The 23,810-nt window shown below is 43.3% G+C and overlaps 1 protein-coding gene across 7 annotated transcripts in view; it reads left to right on the forward strand.

Moving 5' to 3' along the window:
* Positions 1 to 115: 115 nt before the first annotated feature.
* The window catches only part of septin6 (septin-6), a 39,929-nt gene continuing 16,234 nt past the window's right edge, over positions 116 to 23,810 (forward strand). For all 7 annotated transcript variants that reach the window (XR_002877575.1, XR_002877574.3, XM_023990265.1 and 4 more), the window contains exons 1-6: positions 116 to 220; positions 3,097 to 3,211; positions 9,829 to 10,024; positions 13,375 to 13,561; positions 22,425 to 22,586; positions 23,550 to 23,646. Coding sequence is in view for 5 of the 7 variants with exons in the window: in XM_023990265.1 (XP_023846033.1) it covers positions 191 to 220; positions 3,097 to 3,211; positions 9,829 to 10,024; positions 13,375 to 13,561; positions 22,425 to 22,586; positions 23,550 to 23,646 (787 nt within the window). In the remaining 2 variants the exon portion in view is untranslated. The remainder of the gene's footprint in view (positions 221 to 3,096; positions 3,212 to 9,828; positions 10,025 to 13,374; positions 13,562 to 22,424; positions 22,587 to 23,549; positions 23,647 to 23,810) is intronic.

The following is a 23,810-nucleotide window of genomic DNA, read 5'->3' on the forward strand; positions in this document are numbered from 1 at the left end:
CATAGTGTATATGTTTCATATTCTACCACCCGTTTTCAAAAGTTTATATTTTAATTAATGCTCTTACCATTTTGGATATTTTTTTTGTTTATATAAATATCTGCGGACAAGTGGTACATTCTCTCGTGTATGAAGCCAACTCTTGTTGTATGCAGCTTCCTGCATAGGGTCTTCATCACAAAAAATAATCATGGCGGGCACTGAAATAGCTAGGCAAGCGGTGAGTACTATAATTAAGGATGCTTTTCCTGCTCTTTTGACTAGGGCACCGATGTAACTTGCTAAAATTAATACATTTGAGTAATGGGTGAATTTAACTCAAACAGCATAGATACATGTCGGTGGAAAGCCCCTCTCCCCATGGTTGTTGTACTGTTTTTACAAGCTAGCTCCATATCAAATTTCCTCTTTATTACAACATTAATATCGCATTGATACAATGTATCTAGATAAATATCGCTCATTACGAAACCGCATGGTTTATCAAAATAAAAATGATCGCGAACATTCGATTGTCTGATTTAGGCTATTGCCCGCGTGCGTTCCCTTACTTGGTTATCGTTGCGATCCAGTATCCTCATCCTTTCTCCATTTCGCAGTTAAAACTATTTATACATCACATTGATATGGTATTATTGATTGGATATTATGACTGTATTTATTTCTGGACATTGCAATTTGCATGCATATCCGCCGTCTCTCGTGAGTTCGATTATGTTAGTAGACTATCACATTGTTTCTGGTCCTCAGTCCCGTTACTTTGCTGGGCGTTGTCTGGTGTGCATAACGAATCATATAGGTTAACCGCTTGGGGTTTATTAATATTATTGATATATAACTAAATAATAACAAGGCTAATAATGTGGATTCATCAAAAGGGATTTACTTAATTTCAGAATGTGTCAGCTTGAAAAATCACTGGGTGAAGGATTGGTAGGCTAAACTAAATAGGTTTTCCGGTTATGTTCACCTACATCAACGTTTTTTTGTGCAATTAATTCAACCCAAATGTCTCAATAAATGGAAGTCAACAACAAGCGTTATGTCATTGTGCAAGGCAGATGTGTTTTTGACCCCAAGTAGGCCTTGGGTTTGGGAATGCTGCACATGTAGGCCAGCTGAGGAGTGTGTTGAGTCAAGAAATACTGTCTGTTTAACCAATAGCCTTTCAGCTTTTAAACCCAATTCGAACTATCCAAATAATTGACAACTGTTTACCCAAGTCTGTGTAACTATTTTCAACCTCCCCTTTTAGCTGAGCGGATTTTGCTGTCTGTCTCAAAGCCACAATATATTTTAAAAGCACATTTTTGTTACATTTAGCCATTTTAGTGGTGGCGTTGCTGTGTTTCAGTTGATTCACTATTGATGGTACACATGTCAGTTCCATGTAATCTAAATTCCTTGTTTTCCTGCCGACACCACCACCCTGTGCAGTTCTAGAAACAGGGTGTCTGACGATGCTAGCTTTCTACTCTCTATCTTTCTACTCTCTTGCTCTCTCTCTCTCTCTCTCTCTCTCTACTCTCATCTTCTCTCTCTCTCTCTCCTCTCTCTCTCTCTCTCTCTCTCTCACAGACACACACACAGACAACACACACACACACACACACATCCATATAAGGCCCTTATGGATTTGGGGTCGGGCTACAACATTTCCTATTGGATTCGTAGGATTCATGTCCTCCTGTATCAAGTTGTGTCATCTGTTATAATACATGTATTACTCTCACATAACAATACCCTTGTTACAGTACCTCTCAAAATAGGATGTTTTACTTTCCATATATGGACATTGTGGTTTCAACAGTAGGCTGTGCTATGCAAATATGTCAGCAACAGGAAACAGGAAGTGTATTACAACTAGAGCACAGATCAAATCAAACTTTATTTGTCACATGCGCCAAATACAACAAGTGTAGACCTTTCCGTGAAATGCTTACTTACAAGCCCTTACCAACAGTGCAGTTCAAGAAGAGTTAAGAAAATATTACCAAATAGACTAAAGTAAAAATTAACACAATAAGAATAACAAGGCTATATACAGGTGTACGGTACCGAGTGAGTGTGCGGGGTACAGGTTAGTTGAAGTAATTTGTACATGTAGGTAAGGGTGAAGTGACTATGCATAGATAATAAACAATGAGTAGCAGTAGTGTACAAAAGGGAGGGGGGGGGGGGGGTCAATGTAAATAGTCCAGTGGCAATTTTATTAATTGTTCAGCAGTTTATGGCTTGGGGGGAAGCTGTTGAGGAGCCTTTTGGCCCTAGACTTGGCGCCCAGTACTGCTTGCAGTGCGGTAGCAGAGAAAACAGTCTTTAACTTGGGTGACTGGACTCTCTGACAATTTTATGGGCTTCCTCTGACACCGCCTATTATATAGATCCTGGATGGCGAGGAAGTTTGGCTCCAGTATTGTACTGGGCCGTACGCACTACCCTTTCTGACCTCCTCCCTATAGGCCGTCTCATCGTTGTCGGTGATCAAGCCTACCACTGTTGTGTCGTCAGCAAACTTAATGATGGTGTTGGAGTCGTGTTTGGCCATGCAGTCGTGGGTGAACAAGGAGTACAGGAGGGTACTAAGCACACACCCCTGAGGGGCCCCAGTGTTAAGGATCAGCGTTGCAGACGTGTTTTTGCCTACTCTTACAGCTTGGGGGCACCCCGTCAGGAAGTCCAGTTGCAGAGGGAGTTTCTAAACCTGAGAATTGAGCCGACATGCGTTATCTTGCTAGAATACAATGGAATGTGTGAAACTAGTCTGGCAAAAATAGCGAAATTGTAGCTTAAACCATAGATTGTAGCTGTGGTTAACACTTCAACAGTTTGGGCCTTAGAATTTACACCACCAGTAGTTGTGGGAGGGAATGTTTGACATGTCATATTGCTGTGTAGTCATGTTCTACATGAAATGTGTAAACTGAGGTGAAATAATAATGTTATTATGATCAGCCTTATGTTAACCTAAATTACGATAGCCTAATCCATATCACCCCCGTTTCATATGTATCTGTGATTATACCTGGTGGTTAATGATTAATTACACATCTTTACTCAGTGTTCCTAATCTCAAAATCGTTCTCTTGTCTTTAGGGAGAAGGTGCTCGCGCCGTCCCTCTCGCCGGCCATGTCGGCTTCGACAGCATGCCTGACCAGCTGGTCAACAAGTCTGTCAACCACGGCTTTTGCTTCAACATCCTCTGCGTTGGTGAGTGTGTCATGCGTGAAACCTCCCTTTTCTCCTCAAGGCAAAATGGGAGCCATTCTCCGCCGCAATTTATATATTGCGTTTCCACTGTGAATGTAAACCTAATTCGTTCTGTCTTTGACCCACTTTGGTTGTTTCTCACTGGTCAGTAGTAGGGCTGGGCGGTATACCGTATTTTACTATATACCGGTATTTATGCACGGACTGGTTTGGGTTTTTACTTTACCTTCTATAAAGGTATTTTATTGTTTGGTTTGTTAAATGTGATACGCCGTGTGTAACGTCCATTTTTATATTTTACTCCGCTACTTGAGTCATCCCTCTCGGTTCTCTCTCTCCATGCTGCTTTCCACAGACTTATTTCCACCCCGTCACTCAAGGAGCGCATTTGTTGTTGCTTGACCACGAGACACTTTCGTTCAGTCTGCATGGTCAATGCAGCACATGCAACAATGTTGATGACAACGATGTTGTTTCCACTTTGATCTTAATATAAATCCACAAGTGTTCATTTAGCAGACGCTCTTATCCAGAGCGACTTACAATATTAGTTTGTTTTTCTTACATCTGCAAACAGCTAGTTTGTATTTTCTTAGCAAGTTAAGCTAATTCGTCTTAGCCACTAATGCTAATCGCTAGTACTAGCTAATAAAAGTACTGAGTCAGAGCAAACGTAGCTAGCTAATACCGCTTGATACCAGTACTGGTGGAGGCTTAAATCAGCATGTTGTTTGTGCAACAGTATCTTCTAAATCAAAGAGGAATAGGCGAAGCATGAATATGTTGGCCATATGAATAAAGATTTAATGTAGTCAAAGATTATAGGGTCCTCCAGGAAACACTTAACATCACTTTGGTTCCTACCCTGTCACAATAACTCGTCCATGGCTTTTTCATTCTTTGTCATGCCAAACAACACTATATTCAAAGTGCCCACTAACTATAGAATTCTATCATTCTATTTCCATGATTCTAAAAGTTCACCCAAGTGTTTTGATCTAAATCGCAATTGCAACATTTGGTTAAAAATAAGGCCTAGTATTTTTGCCCATATCGTGGCAGTGTGGAAATGACCACAAATGAGTGCAGGAAATGCAGAAATTGATGGAAATGGAGGAAATTATTTTAGGTTGAAGTTGAATTGAACAGTATAAAACAATCCGAATGGAGAAAGACCCATTGAAATAATTTAGAATATATGTGTTGCCTTGCCACCCTAGTCACACACTACTCATGAAGCAAATTTAGAACTTTTATCAATCAACAACATAAAATACTGTCAAATACCATCATACCGTCAAAAATGTGAAAAATACCATAATATGATATTTTGACCATATTGCCCAGCCCTAGTCAGTAGTAGACTCTGGTTACTGTAGCTAATTCATCCTCCATCATGTTCGAGCTGTCGTCTGGGACTGGGTGTAGAAATGCCAGTAAAATTATTCCAGTCAAGTGTAATTGTGCTGCTCCCACCAATAATGTCAAGTCAAAGCAATAGACCTGTTTATTTCTCCCCATATATTACTGTCTGTCTGTTACAGTATCTCAGAATTAAATACGCATGCCCTAGGCCTCATTTTGACAATCATGACAACTGTATACAACTTAGGTGAATAATATCTTGGCACTATTAGCTATGTTTCCATTAACTGGTCCAGTGATTTATTTTGTTGGTCAACATTTAGAAAGTTTGCTTAGAAAATAAATTAGACAGTTGCCTGCCACGGTGCATTTTCATTTAACTATCTTCTATCGATAAATACAGCTGGACGTAATGATGTCACACACAACAATGTAAATTAAGAACACATTCTTATTTACAATGACGGCCTACCGAGCCACGGTTCATCCTTTATTTAAAGGGGGAGATCAAGCTGATCCTAACTGTTATAGGCCAATGTCTATTTAGCCCTGTTTATCAAAACTGTTGGAAAAACTTGTCAATAATCAACTGACTGGCTTTCTTGATGTCTATAGTATTCGCTTTGGTATGCAATCTGGTTTCCGCTCAGGTTATGGATGTGTCACTGCAACCTTAAAGGTCCTCAATGATGTCACCATTGCCTTTGATTCTAAGCAATGTTGTGTTGCTATTTTTATTGACTTGGCTAAAGCTTTAGATACTGTAGACCATTCTGTTATTGTGGGCTGGCTAAGGAGTATTGGTGTCTCTAAGGGGTCTTTGGCTTGCTTTGCTAACTAACTCTCTCAAAGAGTGCAGTGTATAAAGTCAGAACATCTGCTGTCTCAGCCATTGCCTGTCACAAATGGAGTACCCCAAGGCTTGATCCTAGGCCCCACGCTCTTCTCAATTTACATCAACAACATAGCTCAGGCAGCAGCAAGCTCACTCATCCATTTATATGCAGATGATGCAGTCTTATACTCAGCTGGCCCCTCCCCAGATTTTGTGTTAAACACTCTACAACAAATCTTTCTTAGTATCCAGCAAGTTTTCTCTGCCTTTAACCTTGTTCTGAACACCTCCAAAACAAAGGTCATGTGGTTGGGTAAGAAGAAGGACCCTCTCCCCATTGGTGTGATTACTACCTCTTAGAGTTTAGAGCTTGAAGTAGTCACCTAAATACAAGTACTTGGGAGTATGGCTAGACGGTACACTGTCCTACTCTCAGCACATATCAAAGCTGCAGGTTAAAGTTAAATCTAGACTTGGTTTCCTTTATCGTAATCGCTCCTCTTTCACCCCAGCTGCCAAACTAACCCTGGTTCAGATGACCAATCTACCCATGCTAGATTACGGAGACTAAATGTATAGATCGGCAGGTAAGGGTGCTCCCGAGCGGCTAGATGTCCTTTACCATTCGGCCATCAGATTTGCCACCAATGCTCCTTATAGGACACATCTCTGCACTCCCCCTATCTGAGATATATACTGCAGCCCTCATCCTCCACATACAACACCCGTTCTGCCAGTCACATTCTGTTAAAGGTCCCCAAAGCACACACATCCCTGGGTTGCTCGTCTTTTCAGTTCGCTGCAGCTAGCGACTGGAACGAGCTGCAATAAACACTCAAACTGGACAGTTTTATCGCAATATCTTCATTCAAAGACTCAATCATGGACACTCTTACTGACAGTTGTGGCTGCTTTGCGTGATGTATTGTTGTCTCTATACCTTCTTGCCCATTGTGCTGTTGTCTGTGCCCATTAATGTTAGTACCATGTTTTGTGCTGCTACCATGTTGTGCTGCTACCATATTGTTGTCATGTTGTGTTGCTACCATGCTGTGTTGTCATGTGTTGCTGACTTGCTATGTTGTCTAAGGTCTCTCTTTATGTAGTGTTGTGTTGTCTCTCTTGTCGTGATGTGTTTTGTCCTATATTTTATATCCCATATCATTAACATGATATCCAGAAGGTCGGACTTCCTAACCTAATATATCCGGTAATGAGCACCGAGCTCTGTTTACAGAGCGGCGCAGCATTCTCAACAAAAACGGCGCCGCTTTCTCGACCCAAACAATTTGTGGTCGTGGTCTTCAAGTTGTTTCCGCGGGTTCGCAAAATCTAAATTAATATGACGAGCTGAATTGAATGTAAAAGACTTTGAGAATAAAACGTTTGAGGTATGCTCAGCGCTCCATTGACATTTCACAGATATACGCTTGTTTCTGTAAGAAGTCTTTGGAAAAAACACGAACTTTGCATTAATATGAACAGTGTATACTAATCTATGATAATGTCATGTCTCAAAATCGATATATATCTTACCTCTATATTGTTTTATGTCCTCCGGATTGGAGAAGAAAGATGAGTTCAACGGTGAACCTTTCAGTTAGCCTTAATTCTCACACTATTTTTCTCTGGCCTCCATTTATTTATTCACCCTAATTTTGGCCATCCTACAAGGGTAAAACGGCCAATAAGTTTTGAACAGATTTTAACTTCTCACGAGTCACCAACCCTGATCCGGTAGCACCCCCCAACTCACCCCACTGATTAGCACAGCTAGCATAGCGTCACAAGTAACTTGTAGCATCTAAATATCATTAAATCACAAGTCCAAGACACCAGATGAAAGATACAGGTCTTGTGAATAAAGCCACCATTTCAGATTTTTAAAATGTTTTACAGGGAAGACAGAATATGTAAATCTATTAGCTAACCACGTTAGCGAAGGACACGATATTTTTACCAGGCAGATTCGGCTAGGCGCCCACGTCCAGTTCACATGCACAACAGATATGATATAACATCGTAAATTGGGTCTTACTATGGCTGATCTTTCATCAGAATGTTGATCAAAGTGTCCTTTGTCAAGATGAGTCGTTGGTTCCGTTCAGAATTCTTCCTTGCCCACTCCATTTAGCACAGGTACCGGTCGAGTGGCACGAATTTCTCAAACGTAAATACAATCCGACAACGGTACACCGCAAAACTCCCGGAAAAATTCAAATAATCTGATTAAACTATATTGAAAAAACATACATTACGATGATATGGTCACATGTATCAAACAAAATTCGACACGGAGATAGTTTGCATACATAACGCCAGCAAAACAGTACACCAACGCAGCTCAAATTCGAGCATTCAGAAAACCGGAAGTTGTCGGTCACGCCAAAGAAATGGGTCCTATTTCACGTCAGTCCCAGATAAACAAAGAATTTCTCCTCTGACGTCCTCTTGACAACCAGAGGAAGGCGAATGAGGTGTGTTTCTGGTCATAGGGGGCACGACCATATATAGGCAGAGCTTTGAAGCCAGCATAACACATCTTGATTTTATGTTCTTGGTCATGGAAAGTGCTGTGGAATGACTTCTGTATCACTCAGAGACAAAATTGAAACGGTTTTAGAAACTAGGGATTGTTTTCTTTCCAATGGTATTATTTATATGCATATAGTAAGAGCAATAATTGAATAAGAGGCAGTTTAATCTGTAGAGCAAATTATGCTAATGCGAAAATATTACCCCCTGTATTCTCAAGAGGTTGATGAGATTTGGACCATTGGTTTTCTTAGAGGATTATCTACACAACGAACATATCATTTTACTCATTGGTCAAAAGACGCGTTTTTGATTGGACAGCCGTTTCCATTACACATGTCGCAAACATTATTTTGGTTACATTGCTTTTGTCTAAATAAACCTGGCTCAATGGAAACCTGCCTATTGACAGATATAGTTTTCAAATATTAGCCTTTTTTTAAAGCAAATGGTCAATTTTGTTCTCTCTCCATTTTCCACACTCTAAATTACTTGAAAGTTATCAGTGGCACTCAAAACATTCAAAAGCAATGGCAGAAGCCCTAGAACCTCTATTATTACAGTCTACTCTATGAAGTCTGGTGTGTGTGAATCCCAGAAAGCAAAACAGTTGTAAAATTGCACAGGCCTACAGCTCAAGCCCCAGAAATGTGATCCGGAGGCATGTGGCAAGAACTGAATCGAGAGCAAAACTTTTTGTCTTCACGAGACTTAGATTTCTTATGCTTTTTGCTGGTACATTCAAATGGAAACCTTTGGATGTCAGGGCCCCATCTTTAGCATGGGGTTCAGCTTGGGTCCCTGCCAAGCGAGATGCTCATTGCTTATCCAGCCCTGCCAAATTTCTATGAGGATGATGAGAGACCACGGAAACATCTTGACGATGACCTGAGGTGGACTTTCTCTCAGACGCAGGAAATGGGAGGGGAGAATCTGGCACTGTGCTGTTCCATTCTAACCCCCCTCCCCCCTCCACTATTTAGTGTGCACTCAGAGTGAAAGCCTGATGCCTTGTGAAAGGAAGACTAATATACCGTTGGCAGTGTAGAGCTCTGCGTGCTCTGTGTGTAGATGTGGTGTCTGATGAACAGAAGTAAGCCTCGGGCAGCATCCCAAATGGCACCCTATTCCCTATATAGTGCACTACTTAGGGAATACGGTGCCGTTTGGGAAGTACCACTAGATTTTCTTGCACTGGGAAAGGAAGGCGCCTTCTCACCCGACTGACAGCTTTGAACAGTGTGAGTCTGTCAGAACGCATCAGGACATCCGTGACTCAGACCCATGCGGCCATTTTTATGATGGTCTGCTCTAGATATCAACTGTGGTGGACATAGGATTATCTTGTGTGCTACCCCGCTGCAAGATGTCACATTCAATGTAGTCCCTCTTAAAGGCACCCAAGTTATTAGACATTTCTGCAGCGCATCTTTTTATTCCATTAAAAAGCGCCTCCTGCCAAAAGCAGCGGAGGAGCCAGAGGTAGGGGATCACAGCTAAATGTATAGGGAAGTGACAAATGGGAAGAGTCCATATAATTAACATTCTGGTGGCATTAGAGAGATCTGCTCTGCAGCCCGAGTCCAAATTGTAAAACTGAAGTATTTTCAACAGGATGTACTAAATCCTGTAATGTACAGTATGGGAGAATATTTTAAGGCCACATTTATTCTGACAATAGCCCAATCTGGAATATTCCCTGCTGTTCAATGCTAATTTCCATTAATTATATACTGTAACCTATACCCATTGACTCTAGAAGAATATAGCTTATGAATGCCTAATGAGCTTAGTACAACTATCTCACTCAAACTCCAGATAGTAGAGTCCACAAAAAAAGTACACAATGGTGAATGAACTGAAAGGTATGCGTGTATTTTAGGTGAGACGGGCCTGGGCAAGTCCACTCTCATGGACACCCTGTTCAACACCAAGTTCGAGGGCGAACCCACCCAGCACAACCAGCCGAGTGTGCAGCTCAAGTCCAACACCTACGAGCTCCAGGAGAGCAATGTGCGCCTCAAGCTGACCGTGGTCAACACTGTGGGCTTCGGAGACCAGATCAACAAAGAGGACAGGTGAGAGACAATGATGTAGATAAACATATGCATATACTGAATGTATGTCTGTCTGTCTTTGGGATTAGAGCCCCAGGTTCCGCTTCATGTGTCTAAGAGATGTATAGATTGTAAAATCATTTATTGGTCGCATTCATTAGGCACAAAACAGAAGAAAACTCTCTGAAACGGGTAGGCACTATGATAACTTGCAACCCCCTTATGAATACAGGCCTGGTGTTTCTACAGTATACCACTGCCAAGAATATATCTTTCACAGGAGTGATAGTTTGTGAATGTCACTCTTTAATTGTGCATGCTGCAGATGCCAACTATGAAGTGTGGACTTGAGATGCCCCCTATGAAGTAGAGGTCGACCGATTAGAATTTTTCAACGCCGACACCGATACCGATTATTGGAGGACCAAAAAAAGCCGATACCGATTAATCGGCCGATTTCAAAAAATGTTTTATTTGTAATAGTGACAATTACAACAATACTGAATGAACACTTATTTTAACTTAATATAATACATCAATAAAATCAATTTAGCCTCAAATAAATAATGAAACATGTTCAATTTGGTTTAAATAATGCAAAAAAAAAAGTGTTGGAGAAGAAAGTAAAAGTGCAATATGTGCCATGTTAGAAAGCTAACGTTTAAGTTCCTTGCTCGGAACATTTGAAAGCTGGTGGTTCCTTTCAACATGAGTCTTCAATATTCCCAGGTAAGAAGTTTTAGGTTGTAGTTATTATAGGAATTACAGGACTATTTCTCTCTATACCATTTGTATTTCATTAACCTTTGACAATTGGTTGTTCTTATAGGCACTTTAGTATTGCCAGTGTAACAGTATAGCTTCCGTCCCTCTCCTCGCTCCTACCTGGGCTCGAACCAGGAACACATCGACAACAGCCACCCTCGAAGCAGCGTTACTCATGCAGAGCAAGGGGAACAACCACTCCAAGTCTCAGAGCGAGTGACGTTTGAAACGCTATTAGCGCGCACCCCGCTAACTAGCTAGCCATTTCACATCGGCTACACCAGCCTAATCTCGAGAGTTGATAGGCTTGAAGTCATAAACAGTGCAATGCTTGAAGCACAACGAAGCGCTGCTGGCAAAACGCACTAAAGTGCTGTTTGAATGAATGCTTACGAGCGAGCTGCTGCCTACCACCGCTCAGTCAGACTGCTCTATCAAATCATAGACTTAGTTATAACATAATAACACACAGAAATACGAGCCTTAGGTCATTAATATGGTCGAACCCAGAAACTATCATCTCGAAAACAAGACGTTTATTCTTTCAGTGAAATACGGGACCGTTCCGTATTTTATCTAACGGGTGGCATCCATAAGTCTAAATATTCCTGTTACATTGCACAACCTTCAATGTTATGTCATAATTACGTAAAATTCTGGCAAATTAGGCGGCCCAAACTGTTGCATATACACTGACTCTGCGTGCAAGAGAAGTGACACATTTTCACCTGGTTAATATTGCCTGCTAACCTGGATTTCTTTTAGCTAAATATGCAGGTTTAAAAATATATACTTCTGTGTATTGATTTTAAGAAAGGCATTGATGTTTATGGTTAGGTACATATTGGAGCAATGTTACGCACCGCATCGATTATATGCAACGCAGGACACGCTAGATAAACTAGTAATATCATCAACCATGTGTAGTTAACTAGTGATTATGATTGATTGATTGATTGTTTTTTATAAGATAAGTTTAATGCTAGCTAGCAACTTACCTTGGCTTACTGCATTCGCGTAACAGGCAGGCTCCTCGTGGAGTGCAATGTAATCAGGTGGTTAGAGCGTTGGACTAGTTAACTGTAAGGTTGCAAGATTGAATCCCCCGAGCTGACAAGGTAAAAATCTGTCGTTCTGTCGAGGCAGTTAACCCACCGTTCCTAGGCCGTCATTGAAAATAAGAATGTGTTTTTAACTGACTTGCCTAGTTAAATAAAGATTAAATATAGGTGTAAAAAAAAAAAAACCAATTGGCCATTCCAATTAATTGGTCGACCTCTACTATGAAGTGTGGAATTGAGATGCCCCCTATGAAATATGGAATTGAGATGCCCCCTATGAAGTGTGGACTTGAGGTCATCCCCTTTGGAGTCTGGTGGAACATTAGGTACTACTCTTATGATGCCTCTCCCATACCTTATGAAAACAGTGAGTCATTGATAGATTTATTGTTAGACAATATGAATAACAGTAGTCTGACACTTGAGCCAGGAGTCTCAAGGGCTAAATCATACAGTGTCTTGTCTGTGGGAAAGGGAGTACTACTCTACCTGTCACTTTCCATCTGATGGAAATCTTCTAGTGAACATGGGATCTCATTGTATCCAGTCTCCCTCCCTCCTGTCATGTGAACCTCAGAGAGGGTGGATGATGTCATGTGAGCACCAGGCAGCTCTCTCTAATCTCAGTCCTCAGTCTGTCCCAGACCTCTCTAGCTGCTCTGGTTAGGGCCCCGAGGGGGAGGCTGTGCTAGTTACAGGAACACTCATGTAGGTCAGCGCTCCAGGTTCAAACTGCTTCACATCACTATCAAATGGTGGCTGGATGAGGGTGAGCTAAGGGCTAGCAGTTAACCTCGGTTGAGTTTCTTATGAGGGGGAGTGGAGGTGGGAAGAGGTGTGTGTGTGTGTGTCTGTGCACTCACACGTGTTTGTGTGTTGAAGGGCAGAGGTAAAACCTGAGTTTAATCAGCGGTTCCTATCCGCCTTCAGCCATGCGGTGAATCTTCCCCTTCCTTGGCGATGGTATGCCTCTCCTCTGCTCCCTGATCCGTGCGCTCCCACGTCTCTTCCCCACCATGTTCTGCCTGATGACTCCCAGCTAATGAAACCCAGCTCAGCTGAATGATGGATCAGCAGATCACTTATATGGAGCTGAGCTGTACTCACTTAGCATCTAGCTACCTCCCACTAACAACACTCTGGGATTAAAGTACAAACTGGCTTAAATCTCTCACTTAAAGGGATACTTCTGGATTTTGGCATTGAAGCCCTTTATCTGCTTCTCCAGAGTCAGATTAACCATTTGTGTGTCAGCTAGCATACTGGATGCAGAGACATAAAAATGGTATCCATAAGTTCGTCTGACTCTGGAACAAGTAGGTAAAGGGCTTCATTGCCGAAATCCCTTTAAGAGAGGCTTTACAACACCCTCTGGTATTCTATGGTGGTGGAAAGGTAAAGGTATAGCCTACCCTTAATCCTATGTGACGATAGTAAGACACATTTTTTCTTTTTGGTGCACAGCTACATCTTCAGTCCGGTTTCCTTATCAGCTGTTTATGGTGTGTTTATAACACCTTGAAACACATGCTTTTCTCTCCTCAGCTACAAGTCTATTGTGGAGTTTATCGACACCCAGTTTGAGGCCTATCTGCAGGAGGAGCTGAAAATCAAGCGCACGTTACACAGCTACCACGACACACGCATCCACGCCTGCCTGTACTTCATCGCACCCACCGGACACTCCCTCAAGTCCCTGGACCTGGTCACTATGAAGAAACTGGACAGCAAGGTGGGCTGCAAGGCTAGCTAATTACACTATGATTCCAATGGTTCACTGAGTTCAATTCCTGCGTGGGACAGATATAGTATACTGAGTTGACCTATATGTGTCACTGTCAAGGTTGGCTTCTCTGTAAGCCGCTTTGGAAAAAGATTTCTGCTAAATTACCATATTATGCAATCCATTCATTAAACTCTGCTGATTTGAAGTGCCACTTGAAAAGCAGCTTCCATAATATGATAACCTCGGTTGAAGAGTCATATTTTTTTCATAGCTATTTATAAAATGCACGGGAAAAGAGAAAGCTTTCTAGCGTCAAGATGATGTCACCATGTAGATGCAGGGCATCATTGATGTCATCACAGAGCATCGTGGCTCATAAACTCTTCTACACCATTTGCATGCTCAAAGATGGGCTCCTGTCCCGTGACGGTGTAGGTCAGCCGTGAAACGCCGGCCCTTGGTCGTCATGGTGACACTCACTCTATTTTCCTAGGGCCACCCCAAAAGGCCCTATTTGCATAGAAACTTCCTGGCTTTCGAGTGTTTGCCAGAGCAGCTGTACCCTAGCCACCTTCCAGCCTCTGTGATCCAAAGCAGAAGCCTCCCTGTGTAGGCAGGCAGCTACAATGAAACAAAGCCTGTTGCGTAGAAGGGAGTGCAGTGTCTCTTGAGTTTATGGGTGAGAAGTGGTGGTGGGTGAATGTTTGACAAAGACCCCCCTGCATCCTCAGGCCTCCTCTTCCGTCCTGTGCCTCCATTGAAGCAGATATTCTGGCATATCTCTTCCCTATCTCTTCATGTTCTGATTTTGACACCAAGCATGGGGGCTGGAGGAAGTGTTTCTTCTAAACCAGCTGGATCAGTAGGCTCTCATCATTAACATTGTGTTTGGAGATCTCTTCACGAGATAGATCCTGCGTTAGAGATTAACTAGTACTACCCTCTCTTGTAAATGCTCTTACTGCTCTGCTGTCTATTTTTTATCTTTGCTTCGTTCCAAGCTCTGATTATGGCGGAAATGCACATAGATATGCCCAAATCAAACATCCCTGAAGCTAGTAGAGGCTAGAGGTGTTCAGATATAAAAAGACATGTTACATTTCTAGCTTTTGTATCCGTCTGCATGATATCCTTGCTGTAGACCAAGGCACAAGGCATCCAGAGAAGCATAAGAAAGGGAGGTGTAGGCCCAGATCTCAAGGTCTATTTATATCCTGTCTTGGCCAGATGTTCCCCACTTGTCTCAGGAGGTTTAGCTAGCTAGCTGTGATGTAATGACCTGGCTGCATAGGAGATGCTCGCATCATCCGGCCCCGCTCTGCTACCTTCCAGCTGAGGTCTCCCCAGCAAACACAGAATGTACTCGTAATGTTCCCAGAAGGTTCTCCTTTGGTTATTTGCTAGCTGGGTACACTCTCCAATCAGAACACCAGCTTGATGCTACTGCACAATATAGGCTAAACCCAGCAGCTTGGGTACAACTTTGGTTTGATATGGGTTTAGTAGCCCATACAGAAAAAGTATATAATAACATAACAACCAACATATATGTACATGTATTTAAGTGTATGTAAATTACAGATATAAATATATGTTTAAGCCATTAAAAAAAATTATGTTTTCATATATTTCTACATATGTTTCTGTATTTAAATATATGGTGTGGAAATTGATTTTGACAGTATGCTGTGGTTGGTAGTAAAATATATTACCAAATATATTTCATAATTATAAACTGGGTGGTTTGCCGTGGTATATCAGACAGTATACCATTTGTATGACTAAACATTTGTTTTTACTGCTCTAATTACGTTGGTAACTAGTTTATAATAGCAATGATGCACCTCTGGGTTTGTCATATATGGTCAATATACCACGGCTAAGGGCTGTGTCCTAGCAATGTGTTGCGTCGTGGATATGAACAGCTCTTAGAAGCTAGCCAGAAGCTAACCAGAAGCTAGCCAGTTTGTACTATGCGACTCAGACCAGAACATATCGGACCTATTTTTCTCTCCATATCCCCGGATTTCAACCGCAAGCTCTGGACATTTACACCTGGATCCCGCAGCTAGCTAGCTGCTATCCGTGTGACTATTGGCTTACGTCGATCCTGGAGCAAACATCAATTATTCCAGAGCTAGCCAGCTGAAGAGTTCCATCAGCCACTCCTGGGCTACAATCACCTATCCGGACCCGTTTTACTGCCGATGCGGAGCCCCACCGGGCCTTCACGACTGGACTACCGACGTTATCTGCCCGAGGGAGTTATCCAACTGGCCCCTCTGTCGCGACGTTACCTGAACGCCCATCTGCGGCCCGCTAATCGTTAGCTGTCTTATCGGCTGCTATCTGAATAGGTCTATCTATCGGACAATTTTTCTTGGGTCACTATAACTATATCTATTTTGCCAATTGGCATTGATACCCTCTACCACACGGAACCCCACTAATCTACCGTCGGAAACGCACAAGGTGGCTAAAATCAGACTTCCATCCTATGCTAGCTTGCTACCGATGGCTCAGCTAGCTGTCTGAATCGCCGTTACCCCAACCAACCTCACTACTCACTGGACCCTTATGATCACTCGACTAAGCATGCCTCTCCTTAATGTCAATATGCCTTGTCCATTGCTGTTCTGGTTAGTGTTTATTGGCTTATTTCACTGTAGAGCCTCTAGCCCTGCTCATTATACCTTATCCAACCTTTCAGTTCCACCACCCACACATGCGATGACATCACCTAGTTTCAATGATGTTCTAGAGACAATATCTACAGTGGGGAGAACAAGTATTTGATACACTGCCGATTTTGCAGGTTTTCCTACTTACAAAGCATGTAGAGGTCTGTAATTTTTATCATAGGTACACTTCAACTGTGAGAGACGGAATCTAAAACAAAAATCCAGAAAATCACATTGTATGATTTTTAAATAATTAATTTGCATTTTATTGCATACATAAGTATTTGATCACCTACCAACCAGTAAGAATTCCGGCTCTCACAGACCTGTTAGTTTTTCTTTAAGAAGCCCTCCTGTTCTCCACTCATTACCTGTATTAACTGCACCTGTTTGAACTCGTTACCTGTTAAAAAACACCTGTCCACACACAATCAAACAGATTCCAACCTCTCCACAATGGCCAAGACCAGAGAGCGTGTAAGGACATCAGGGATAAAATTGTAGACCTGCACAAGGCTGGGATGGGCTACAGGACAATAGGCAAGCAGCTTGGTGAGAAGGAAAACAACTGTTGGCGCAATTATTAGAAAATGGAAGAAGTTCAAGATGACGGTCAATCACCCTCGGTCTGGGGCTCCATGCAAGATTTCACCTCGTGGGGCATCAATGATCATGAGGAAGGTGAGGATCAGCCCAGAACTACACGGCAGGACCTGGTCAATGACCTGAAGAGAGCTGGGACCACAGTCTCAAAGAAAACCATTAGTAACACACTACGCCGTCATGGATTAAAATCCTGCAGCGCACGCAAGTTCCCCCTGATTAAGCCAGTGCATGTCCAGGCCTGTCTGAAGTTTGCCAATGACCATCTGGATGATCCAGAGGAGAATGGGGAGAAGGTCATGTGGTCTGATGAGACAAAAATATAGCTTTTTGGTCTAACTCCACTCGCCGTGTTTGGAGGAAGAAGAAGATGAGTACAACCCCAAGAACACCATCCCAACCGTGAAGCATGGAGGTGGAAACATCATTCTTTGGGATGCTTTTCTGCAAAGGGGACAGGACGACTGCACCGGATTGAGGGAGATGGATTGGCCATGTATCGCGATCTTGGCCAACAACCTCCTTCCCTCAGTAAATGCATTGAAGATGGGTCGTGGCTGGTCTTCCAGCATGACAACGACACGAAGCACACAGCCATGGCAACTAAGGAGTGGCTCCGTAAGAAGCATCTCAAGGTCCTGGAGTGGCCTAGCCAGTCTCCAGACCTGAACCCAATAGAAAATCTTTGGAGGGAGCTGAAAGTCCGTATTGCCCAGCGACAGCCCCGAAACCTGAAGGATCTGGAGAAGATCTGGAGGAGGAGTGGGCCAAAATCCCTGCTGCAGTGTGTGCAAACCTAGTCAAGAACTACAGGAAACGTATTACATTACATTTACATTTAAGTCATTTAGCAGACGCTCTTATCCAGAGCGACTTACAAATTGGTGCATTCACCTTATGATATCCAGTGGAACAACCACTTTACAATAGTGCATCTAACTCTTTTAAGGGGGGGGGGGGGGGGGTTAGAAGGATTACTTTATCCTATCCTAGGTATTCCTTAAAGAGGTGGGGTTCAGGTGTCTCCGGAAGGTGGTGATTGACTCGCTGACCTTGGCGTCGTGAGGAGTTTGTTCCACCATTGGGGTGCCAGAGCAGCAAACAGTTTTGACTGGCTGAGCGGGAACTGTACTCCTCAGAGTAGGGAGGCGAGCAGGCCAGAGGTGGATGAACGCAGTGCCCTTGTTTGGGTGTAGGGCCTGATCAGAGCCTGAAGGTACGGAGTTGCCGTTCCCCTCACAGCTCCGTAGGCAAGCACCATGGTCTTGTAGCGGATGCAAGCTTCAACTGGAAGCCAGTGGAGAGAGCGGAGGAGCGGGGTGACGTGAGAGAACTTGGGAAGGTTGAACACCAGACGGGCTGCGCGTTCTGGATGAGTTGTAGGGGTTTAATGGCACAGGCAGGGAGCGCCAGCCAACAGCGAGTTGCAGTAATCCAGACGGGAGATGACAAGTGCCTGGATTAGGACCTGCGCCGCTTCCTGCGTGAGGCAGGGTCGTACTCTGCGAATGTTGTAGAGCATGAACCACAGGAACGGGGTCACCGCCTTGATGTTAGTTGAGAACGACAGGGTGTTGTCCAGGATCACGCCAAGGTTCTTAGCACTCTGGGAGGAGGACACAATGGAGTTGTCAACCGTGATTGCGAGATCATGGAACGGGCAGTCCTTCCCCGGGAGGAAGAGCAGCTCCGTCTTGCCGAGGTTCACTGAGGTGGTGATCCGTCATCCACACTGATATGTCTGCCAGACATGCAGAGATGCGATTCACCACCTGGTTATCAGGAGGGGAAAGGAGAAGATTACGTATGATCTCTGTAATTGCCAAACAAAGGTTTCTGTACCAAATATTAAGTTCTGCTTTTCTGATGTATCAAATACTTATGTCATGCAATAAAATGCAAATTAATTACTTAAAAATCGTACAATGTGATTTTCTGGATTTTTGTTTTAGATTCCGTCTCTCATAGTTGAAGTGTACCTATGATAATAATTACAGACCTCTACATGCTTTGTAAGTAGGAAAACCTGCAAAATCGGCAGTGTATCAAATACTTGTTCTCCCCACTGTATCTCATCATCACTCAATACCTAGGTTTACCTCCACTGTATTCACATACTACCATACCTTTGTCTGTACATTATACCTTGAAGCTATTTTATCGCCCCCAGAAACCTCCTTTTACTCTCTGTTCCGGACGTTCTAGACGACCAATTCTCATAGCTTTTAGCCGTACCCTTATCCTACTTATCCTCTGTTCCTCTGGTGATGTAGAGGTGAATCCAGGCCCTGCAGTACCTAGCTCCACTCCTATTCCCCAGGCGCTCTCTTTTGATGACTTCTGTAACCGTAATAGCCTTAGTTTCATGCATGTTAACATTAGAAGCCTCCTCCCTAAGTTTGTTTTATTCACTGCTTTAGCACACACTGCCAACCCGGATGTGTCTGAATCCTGGCTTAGGAAGACCACCAAAAATTCTGAAATCTCCATTCCTAACTACAAGATTTTCAGACAAGATAGAACGGCCAAAGGGGGCGGTGTTGCAATCTACTGCAAAGATAGCCTGCAGAGTTCTGTCCTACTATCCAGGTCTGTACCCAAGCAATTTGAACTTCTACTTTTAAAAATCCACCTCTCTAAAAACAAGTCTCTCACTGTTGCCACCTGCTATAGACCACCCTCTGCCCCCAGCTGTGCTCTGGACACCATATGTGAACTGATTGCCCCCCATCTATCTTCAGAGCTCGTGCTGCTAGGCAACCTAAACTGGAACATGCTTAACTCCCCAGCCATCCTACAATCTAAGCTTGATGCCCTCAATCTCACACAAATTATCAATGAACCTACCAGGTACCACCCCAAAGCCGTAAACACGGGCACCCTCATAGATATCATCCTACCCAACTTGCCCTCTAAATACACCTCTGCTGTTTTCAACCAAGATCTCAACGATCATTGCCTGCATCCGTAATGGGTCAGCGGTCAAACGACCTCCACTCATCACTGTCAAACGCTCCCTGAAACACTTCAGCGAGCAGGACTTTCTAATCGACCTGGCCGGGTATCCTGGAAGGATATTGATATCATCCCGTCAGTAGAGGATGCCTGGTTATTTTTTTTAAAATGCCTTCCTCACCATCTTAAATAAGCATGCCCCATTCAAGAAATTTAGAACCAGGAACAGATATAGCCCTTGGTTCTCTCCAGACCTGACTGCCCTTAACCAACACAAAAACATCCTATGGCGTTCTGCATTAGCATCGAACAGCCCCCGTGATATGCAACTTTTCAGGGAAGCTAGAAACCAATATACACAGGCAGTTAGAAAAGCTAAGGCTAGCTTTTTCAAGCTGAAATTTGCTTCCTGCAACACAAACTCCAAAAAGTTCCGCGACACTGTAAAGTCCATGGAAAATAAGAACACCTCCTCCCAGCTGCCCACTGCACTGAGGACAGGAAACACTATCACCACCAATAAATCCACTATAATTGAGAATTTCAATAAGCATTTTTCTATGGCTGGCCATGCTTTCCACCTGGCTACCCCTACCCCGGTCAACAGCACTGCACCCCCCACAGCAACTCGCCCAAGCCTTCCCCATTTCTCCTTCTCCCAAATCCAGTCAGCTGATGTTCTGAAAGAGCTGCAAAATCTGGACCCGGGCTAGACAATCTGGACCCTTTCTTTCTAAAATTATCTGCCGAAATTGTTGCAACTCCTAATCCCACCATACCTTCTCCGCTATGCAATCTGGTTTCAGAGCTGGTCATGGGTGCACCTCAGCCACGCTCAAGGTCCTAAACGATATCCTAACCGCCATCGATAAGAAACAATACTGTGCAGCCGTATTCATTGACCTGGCCAAGGCTTTCGACTCTGTCAATCACCACATCCTCATCGGCAGACTCGATAGCCTTGGTTTCTCAAATGATTGCCTCGCCTGGTTCACCAACTACTTCTCTGATAGAGTTCAGTGTGTCAAATCGGAGAGCCTGTTGTCCGGGCCTCTGGCAGTCTCTATGGGGGTGCCACAGGGTTCAATTCTTGGACCGACTCTCTTCTCTGTATACATCAATGATGTCGCTCTTGCCTGCTGGTGAGTCTCTGATCCACCTCTACGCAGATGACACCATTCTGTATACTTCTGGCCCTTCTTTGGACACTCTGTTAACAACCAGACGAGTTTCAATGCCATACAACTCTCCTTCTGTGGCCTCCAATTGCTCTTAAATACAAGTAAAACTAAATGCATGCTCTTCAACCGATCGCTGCCTGCACCTGCCCGCCCGTCCAACATCACTACTCTGGACGGTTCTGACTTAGAATATGTGGACAACTACAAATACCTAGGTGTCTGGTTAGACTGTAAACTCTCCTTCCAGACTCACATCAAACATTTCCAATCCAAAGTTAAATCTAGAATTGGCTTTCTATTTCGCAACAAAGCATCCTTCACTCATGCTGCCCTTGTAAAACTGACCATCCTACCGATCCTCGACTTCGGCGATGTCATTTACAAAATAGCCTCCAATACCCTACTCAATAAATTGGATGCAGTCTATCACTGTGCCATCCGTTTTGTCACCAAAGCCCCATATACTACCCACCACTGCGACCTGTACTCTCTCTTTGGCTGACCCTCGCTTCATACTCGTCCCCAAACCCACTGGCTCCAGGTCATCTACAAGACCCTACTAGGTAAAGTCCCCCCTTATCTCAGCTCGCTGGTCACCATAGCAGCACCCACCTGTAGCACGCGCTCCAGCAGGTATATCTCTCTGGTCACCCCCAAAACCAATTCTTCCTTTGGCCGCCTCTCCTTCCAGTTCTCTGCTGCCAATGACTGGAATGAACTACAAAAATCTCTGAAACTGGAAACACTTATCTCCCTCACTAGCTTTAAGCACCAGCTGTCAGAGCAGCTCACAGATTACTGCACCTGTACATAGCCCATCTATAATTTAGCCCAAAACAACTACCTCTCCCCCGACTGTATTTATTTATTTATTTAGCTCCTTTGGACCCCATTATTTCTATCTTTATTTTGCACATTCTTCCACTGCAAATCTACCATTCCAGTGTTTTACTTGCTATATTGTATTTACTTCGCCACCATGGCCTTTTTTTTTTGCCTTTTACCTCCCTTATCTCAACTCATTTGCTCACATTGTATATACTTATTTTTTTTCTACTGTATTATTGACTGTATGTTTGTTTTACTCCATGTGTAACTCTGTGTTGTTGTATGTGTCGAACTGCTTTGCTTTATCTTGGCCAGGTCGCAATTGTAAATGAGAAATTGTTCTCAACTTGCCTACCTGGTTAAATAAAGGTGAAATTAAAAAAATAACAACAATCCTACACCTGCTCTGCTCCCTAGCTGCTAGCATGCACTTTGTACTAAATATTGTAATTCTGATTTAAAAACTTGATGCAAGTATGTAAAAAACAAACAAATCAATGCCTGTGTCTTTTGTATGTATTTTGAATGATTGTTTTGTCTATGTGCCTGCACATATCATTTCCTCATTAGTGGATAGCCTAATAACATTTTCTGATCTAATTTCATCTCCTCAAACAACAGGTCAACATCATCCCCATCATTGCCAAATCAGACGCCATCTCCAAAAGCGAGCTGACCAAGTTCAAGATCAAGATCACCAGTGAGCTGGTCAGCAACGGTGTTCTGATCTACCAGTTCCCCATCGACGATGAGACGGTGGCAGAGATCAACTCCACCATGAACGTAAGATAACCCTTCTATGATGCTGCTCATTTTAGTTCAGCAGCATTTCAGCAAGTTATACAGACTTACTAGTTATAGTTGAGAGGTATGAGAGTGACTGACAAGGTTTGGTTAGGAAGAAATATCAAGTGAATACGATAGTTGATGTTTTCATGGAAGATTTATTTGTGACGCCAAGTAATACAATATACGTACAATATAGTGGACACAATCATTACAGGAGTAGATATAGTTGTGTATCTGTACCCCTCGAGTGAGTTTCCTTTCACTATGAGAGTTCTGAGTAATTTATTCTGTTCATTCTCAGAACATTGAAACAGCAGCACTAGAGCAGGATACGAGTACCATCTGTGTCCAGTCTTCCTCCTCCACCAGTCCAGTACAGTGTATGGCAATCAGCTAGCTCTTGCTACAGGAAGCTCTATGTGGGAAAGGGCCCCTGGCCGCTGACTAACGGGCCGGGGTTAAATGAGCGGACCATGAGGAGTGACATACGCGAGTGGAGAATGCCAATTCTTCTGACTGAGCAGAACCCAGCTGATTTGCGTTAGTCAATTAGCTCTCAAGACTCTCGCCCTCCGATCTCACGAAGACGCCACCACTCTGGCAGAAAGGCCACCCACTCCGATCACTGCAGTGAGAAGCCCTTGCTGTTGGATGAATGGAACGTGTATTAACTTGCAATATAGACCTAACATGATTCAAATCACTTGTAATTAACTTTGTGTTAGGTTCACTCTGCCAATTGTTTTGCCTGTCAAGAGATGTACTCCAATTTATCCAAATCTAAATAATCAAGTTATGTAATGGAGTGATAACATGGGATGATAATTGCAGGTAGTGTCAATAGTGTGTGTGTTTGCATGATGTGTGTGATATGTGTGTTGTGTTTGATAGAAAGAGAGAAAGGCAGAGAGAGGGATAGGTGTCCCTGCACTAACGAGAATCCCTTCTGCTCCGCAGGCCCATTTGCCGTTCGCCGTGGTGGGAAGCACGGAGGAAGTGAAGATCGGCAACAAGATGGTGAAAGCGCGGCAGTACCCCTGGGGGACGGTACAGGGTAAGCTAGGTCACATACAACTGGGGAAATGAGAGCGGGGGGTCCTTCCATTTTTGGCCACCATTTCCCTCCCACTCATTCCACCCCAACTCCCTAAACAACTACATTTATACTGTCAGGAGGGAAGCCATCACTGCTGCTTATGTAATCTCATTCAAGTTTGT

The sequence above is a fragment of the Salvelinus sp. IW2-2015 genome, linkage group LG6.2 (assembly GCF_002910315.2).
Source record: "Salvelinus sp. IW2-2015 linkage group LG6.2, ASM291031v2, whole genome shotgun sequence".
Classification (NCBI taxonomy): Eukaryota; Metazoa; Chordata; class Actinopteri; order Salmoniformes; family Salmonidae; genus Salvelinus; species Salvelinus sp. IW2-2015.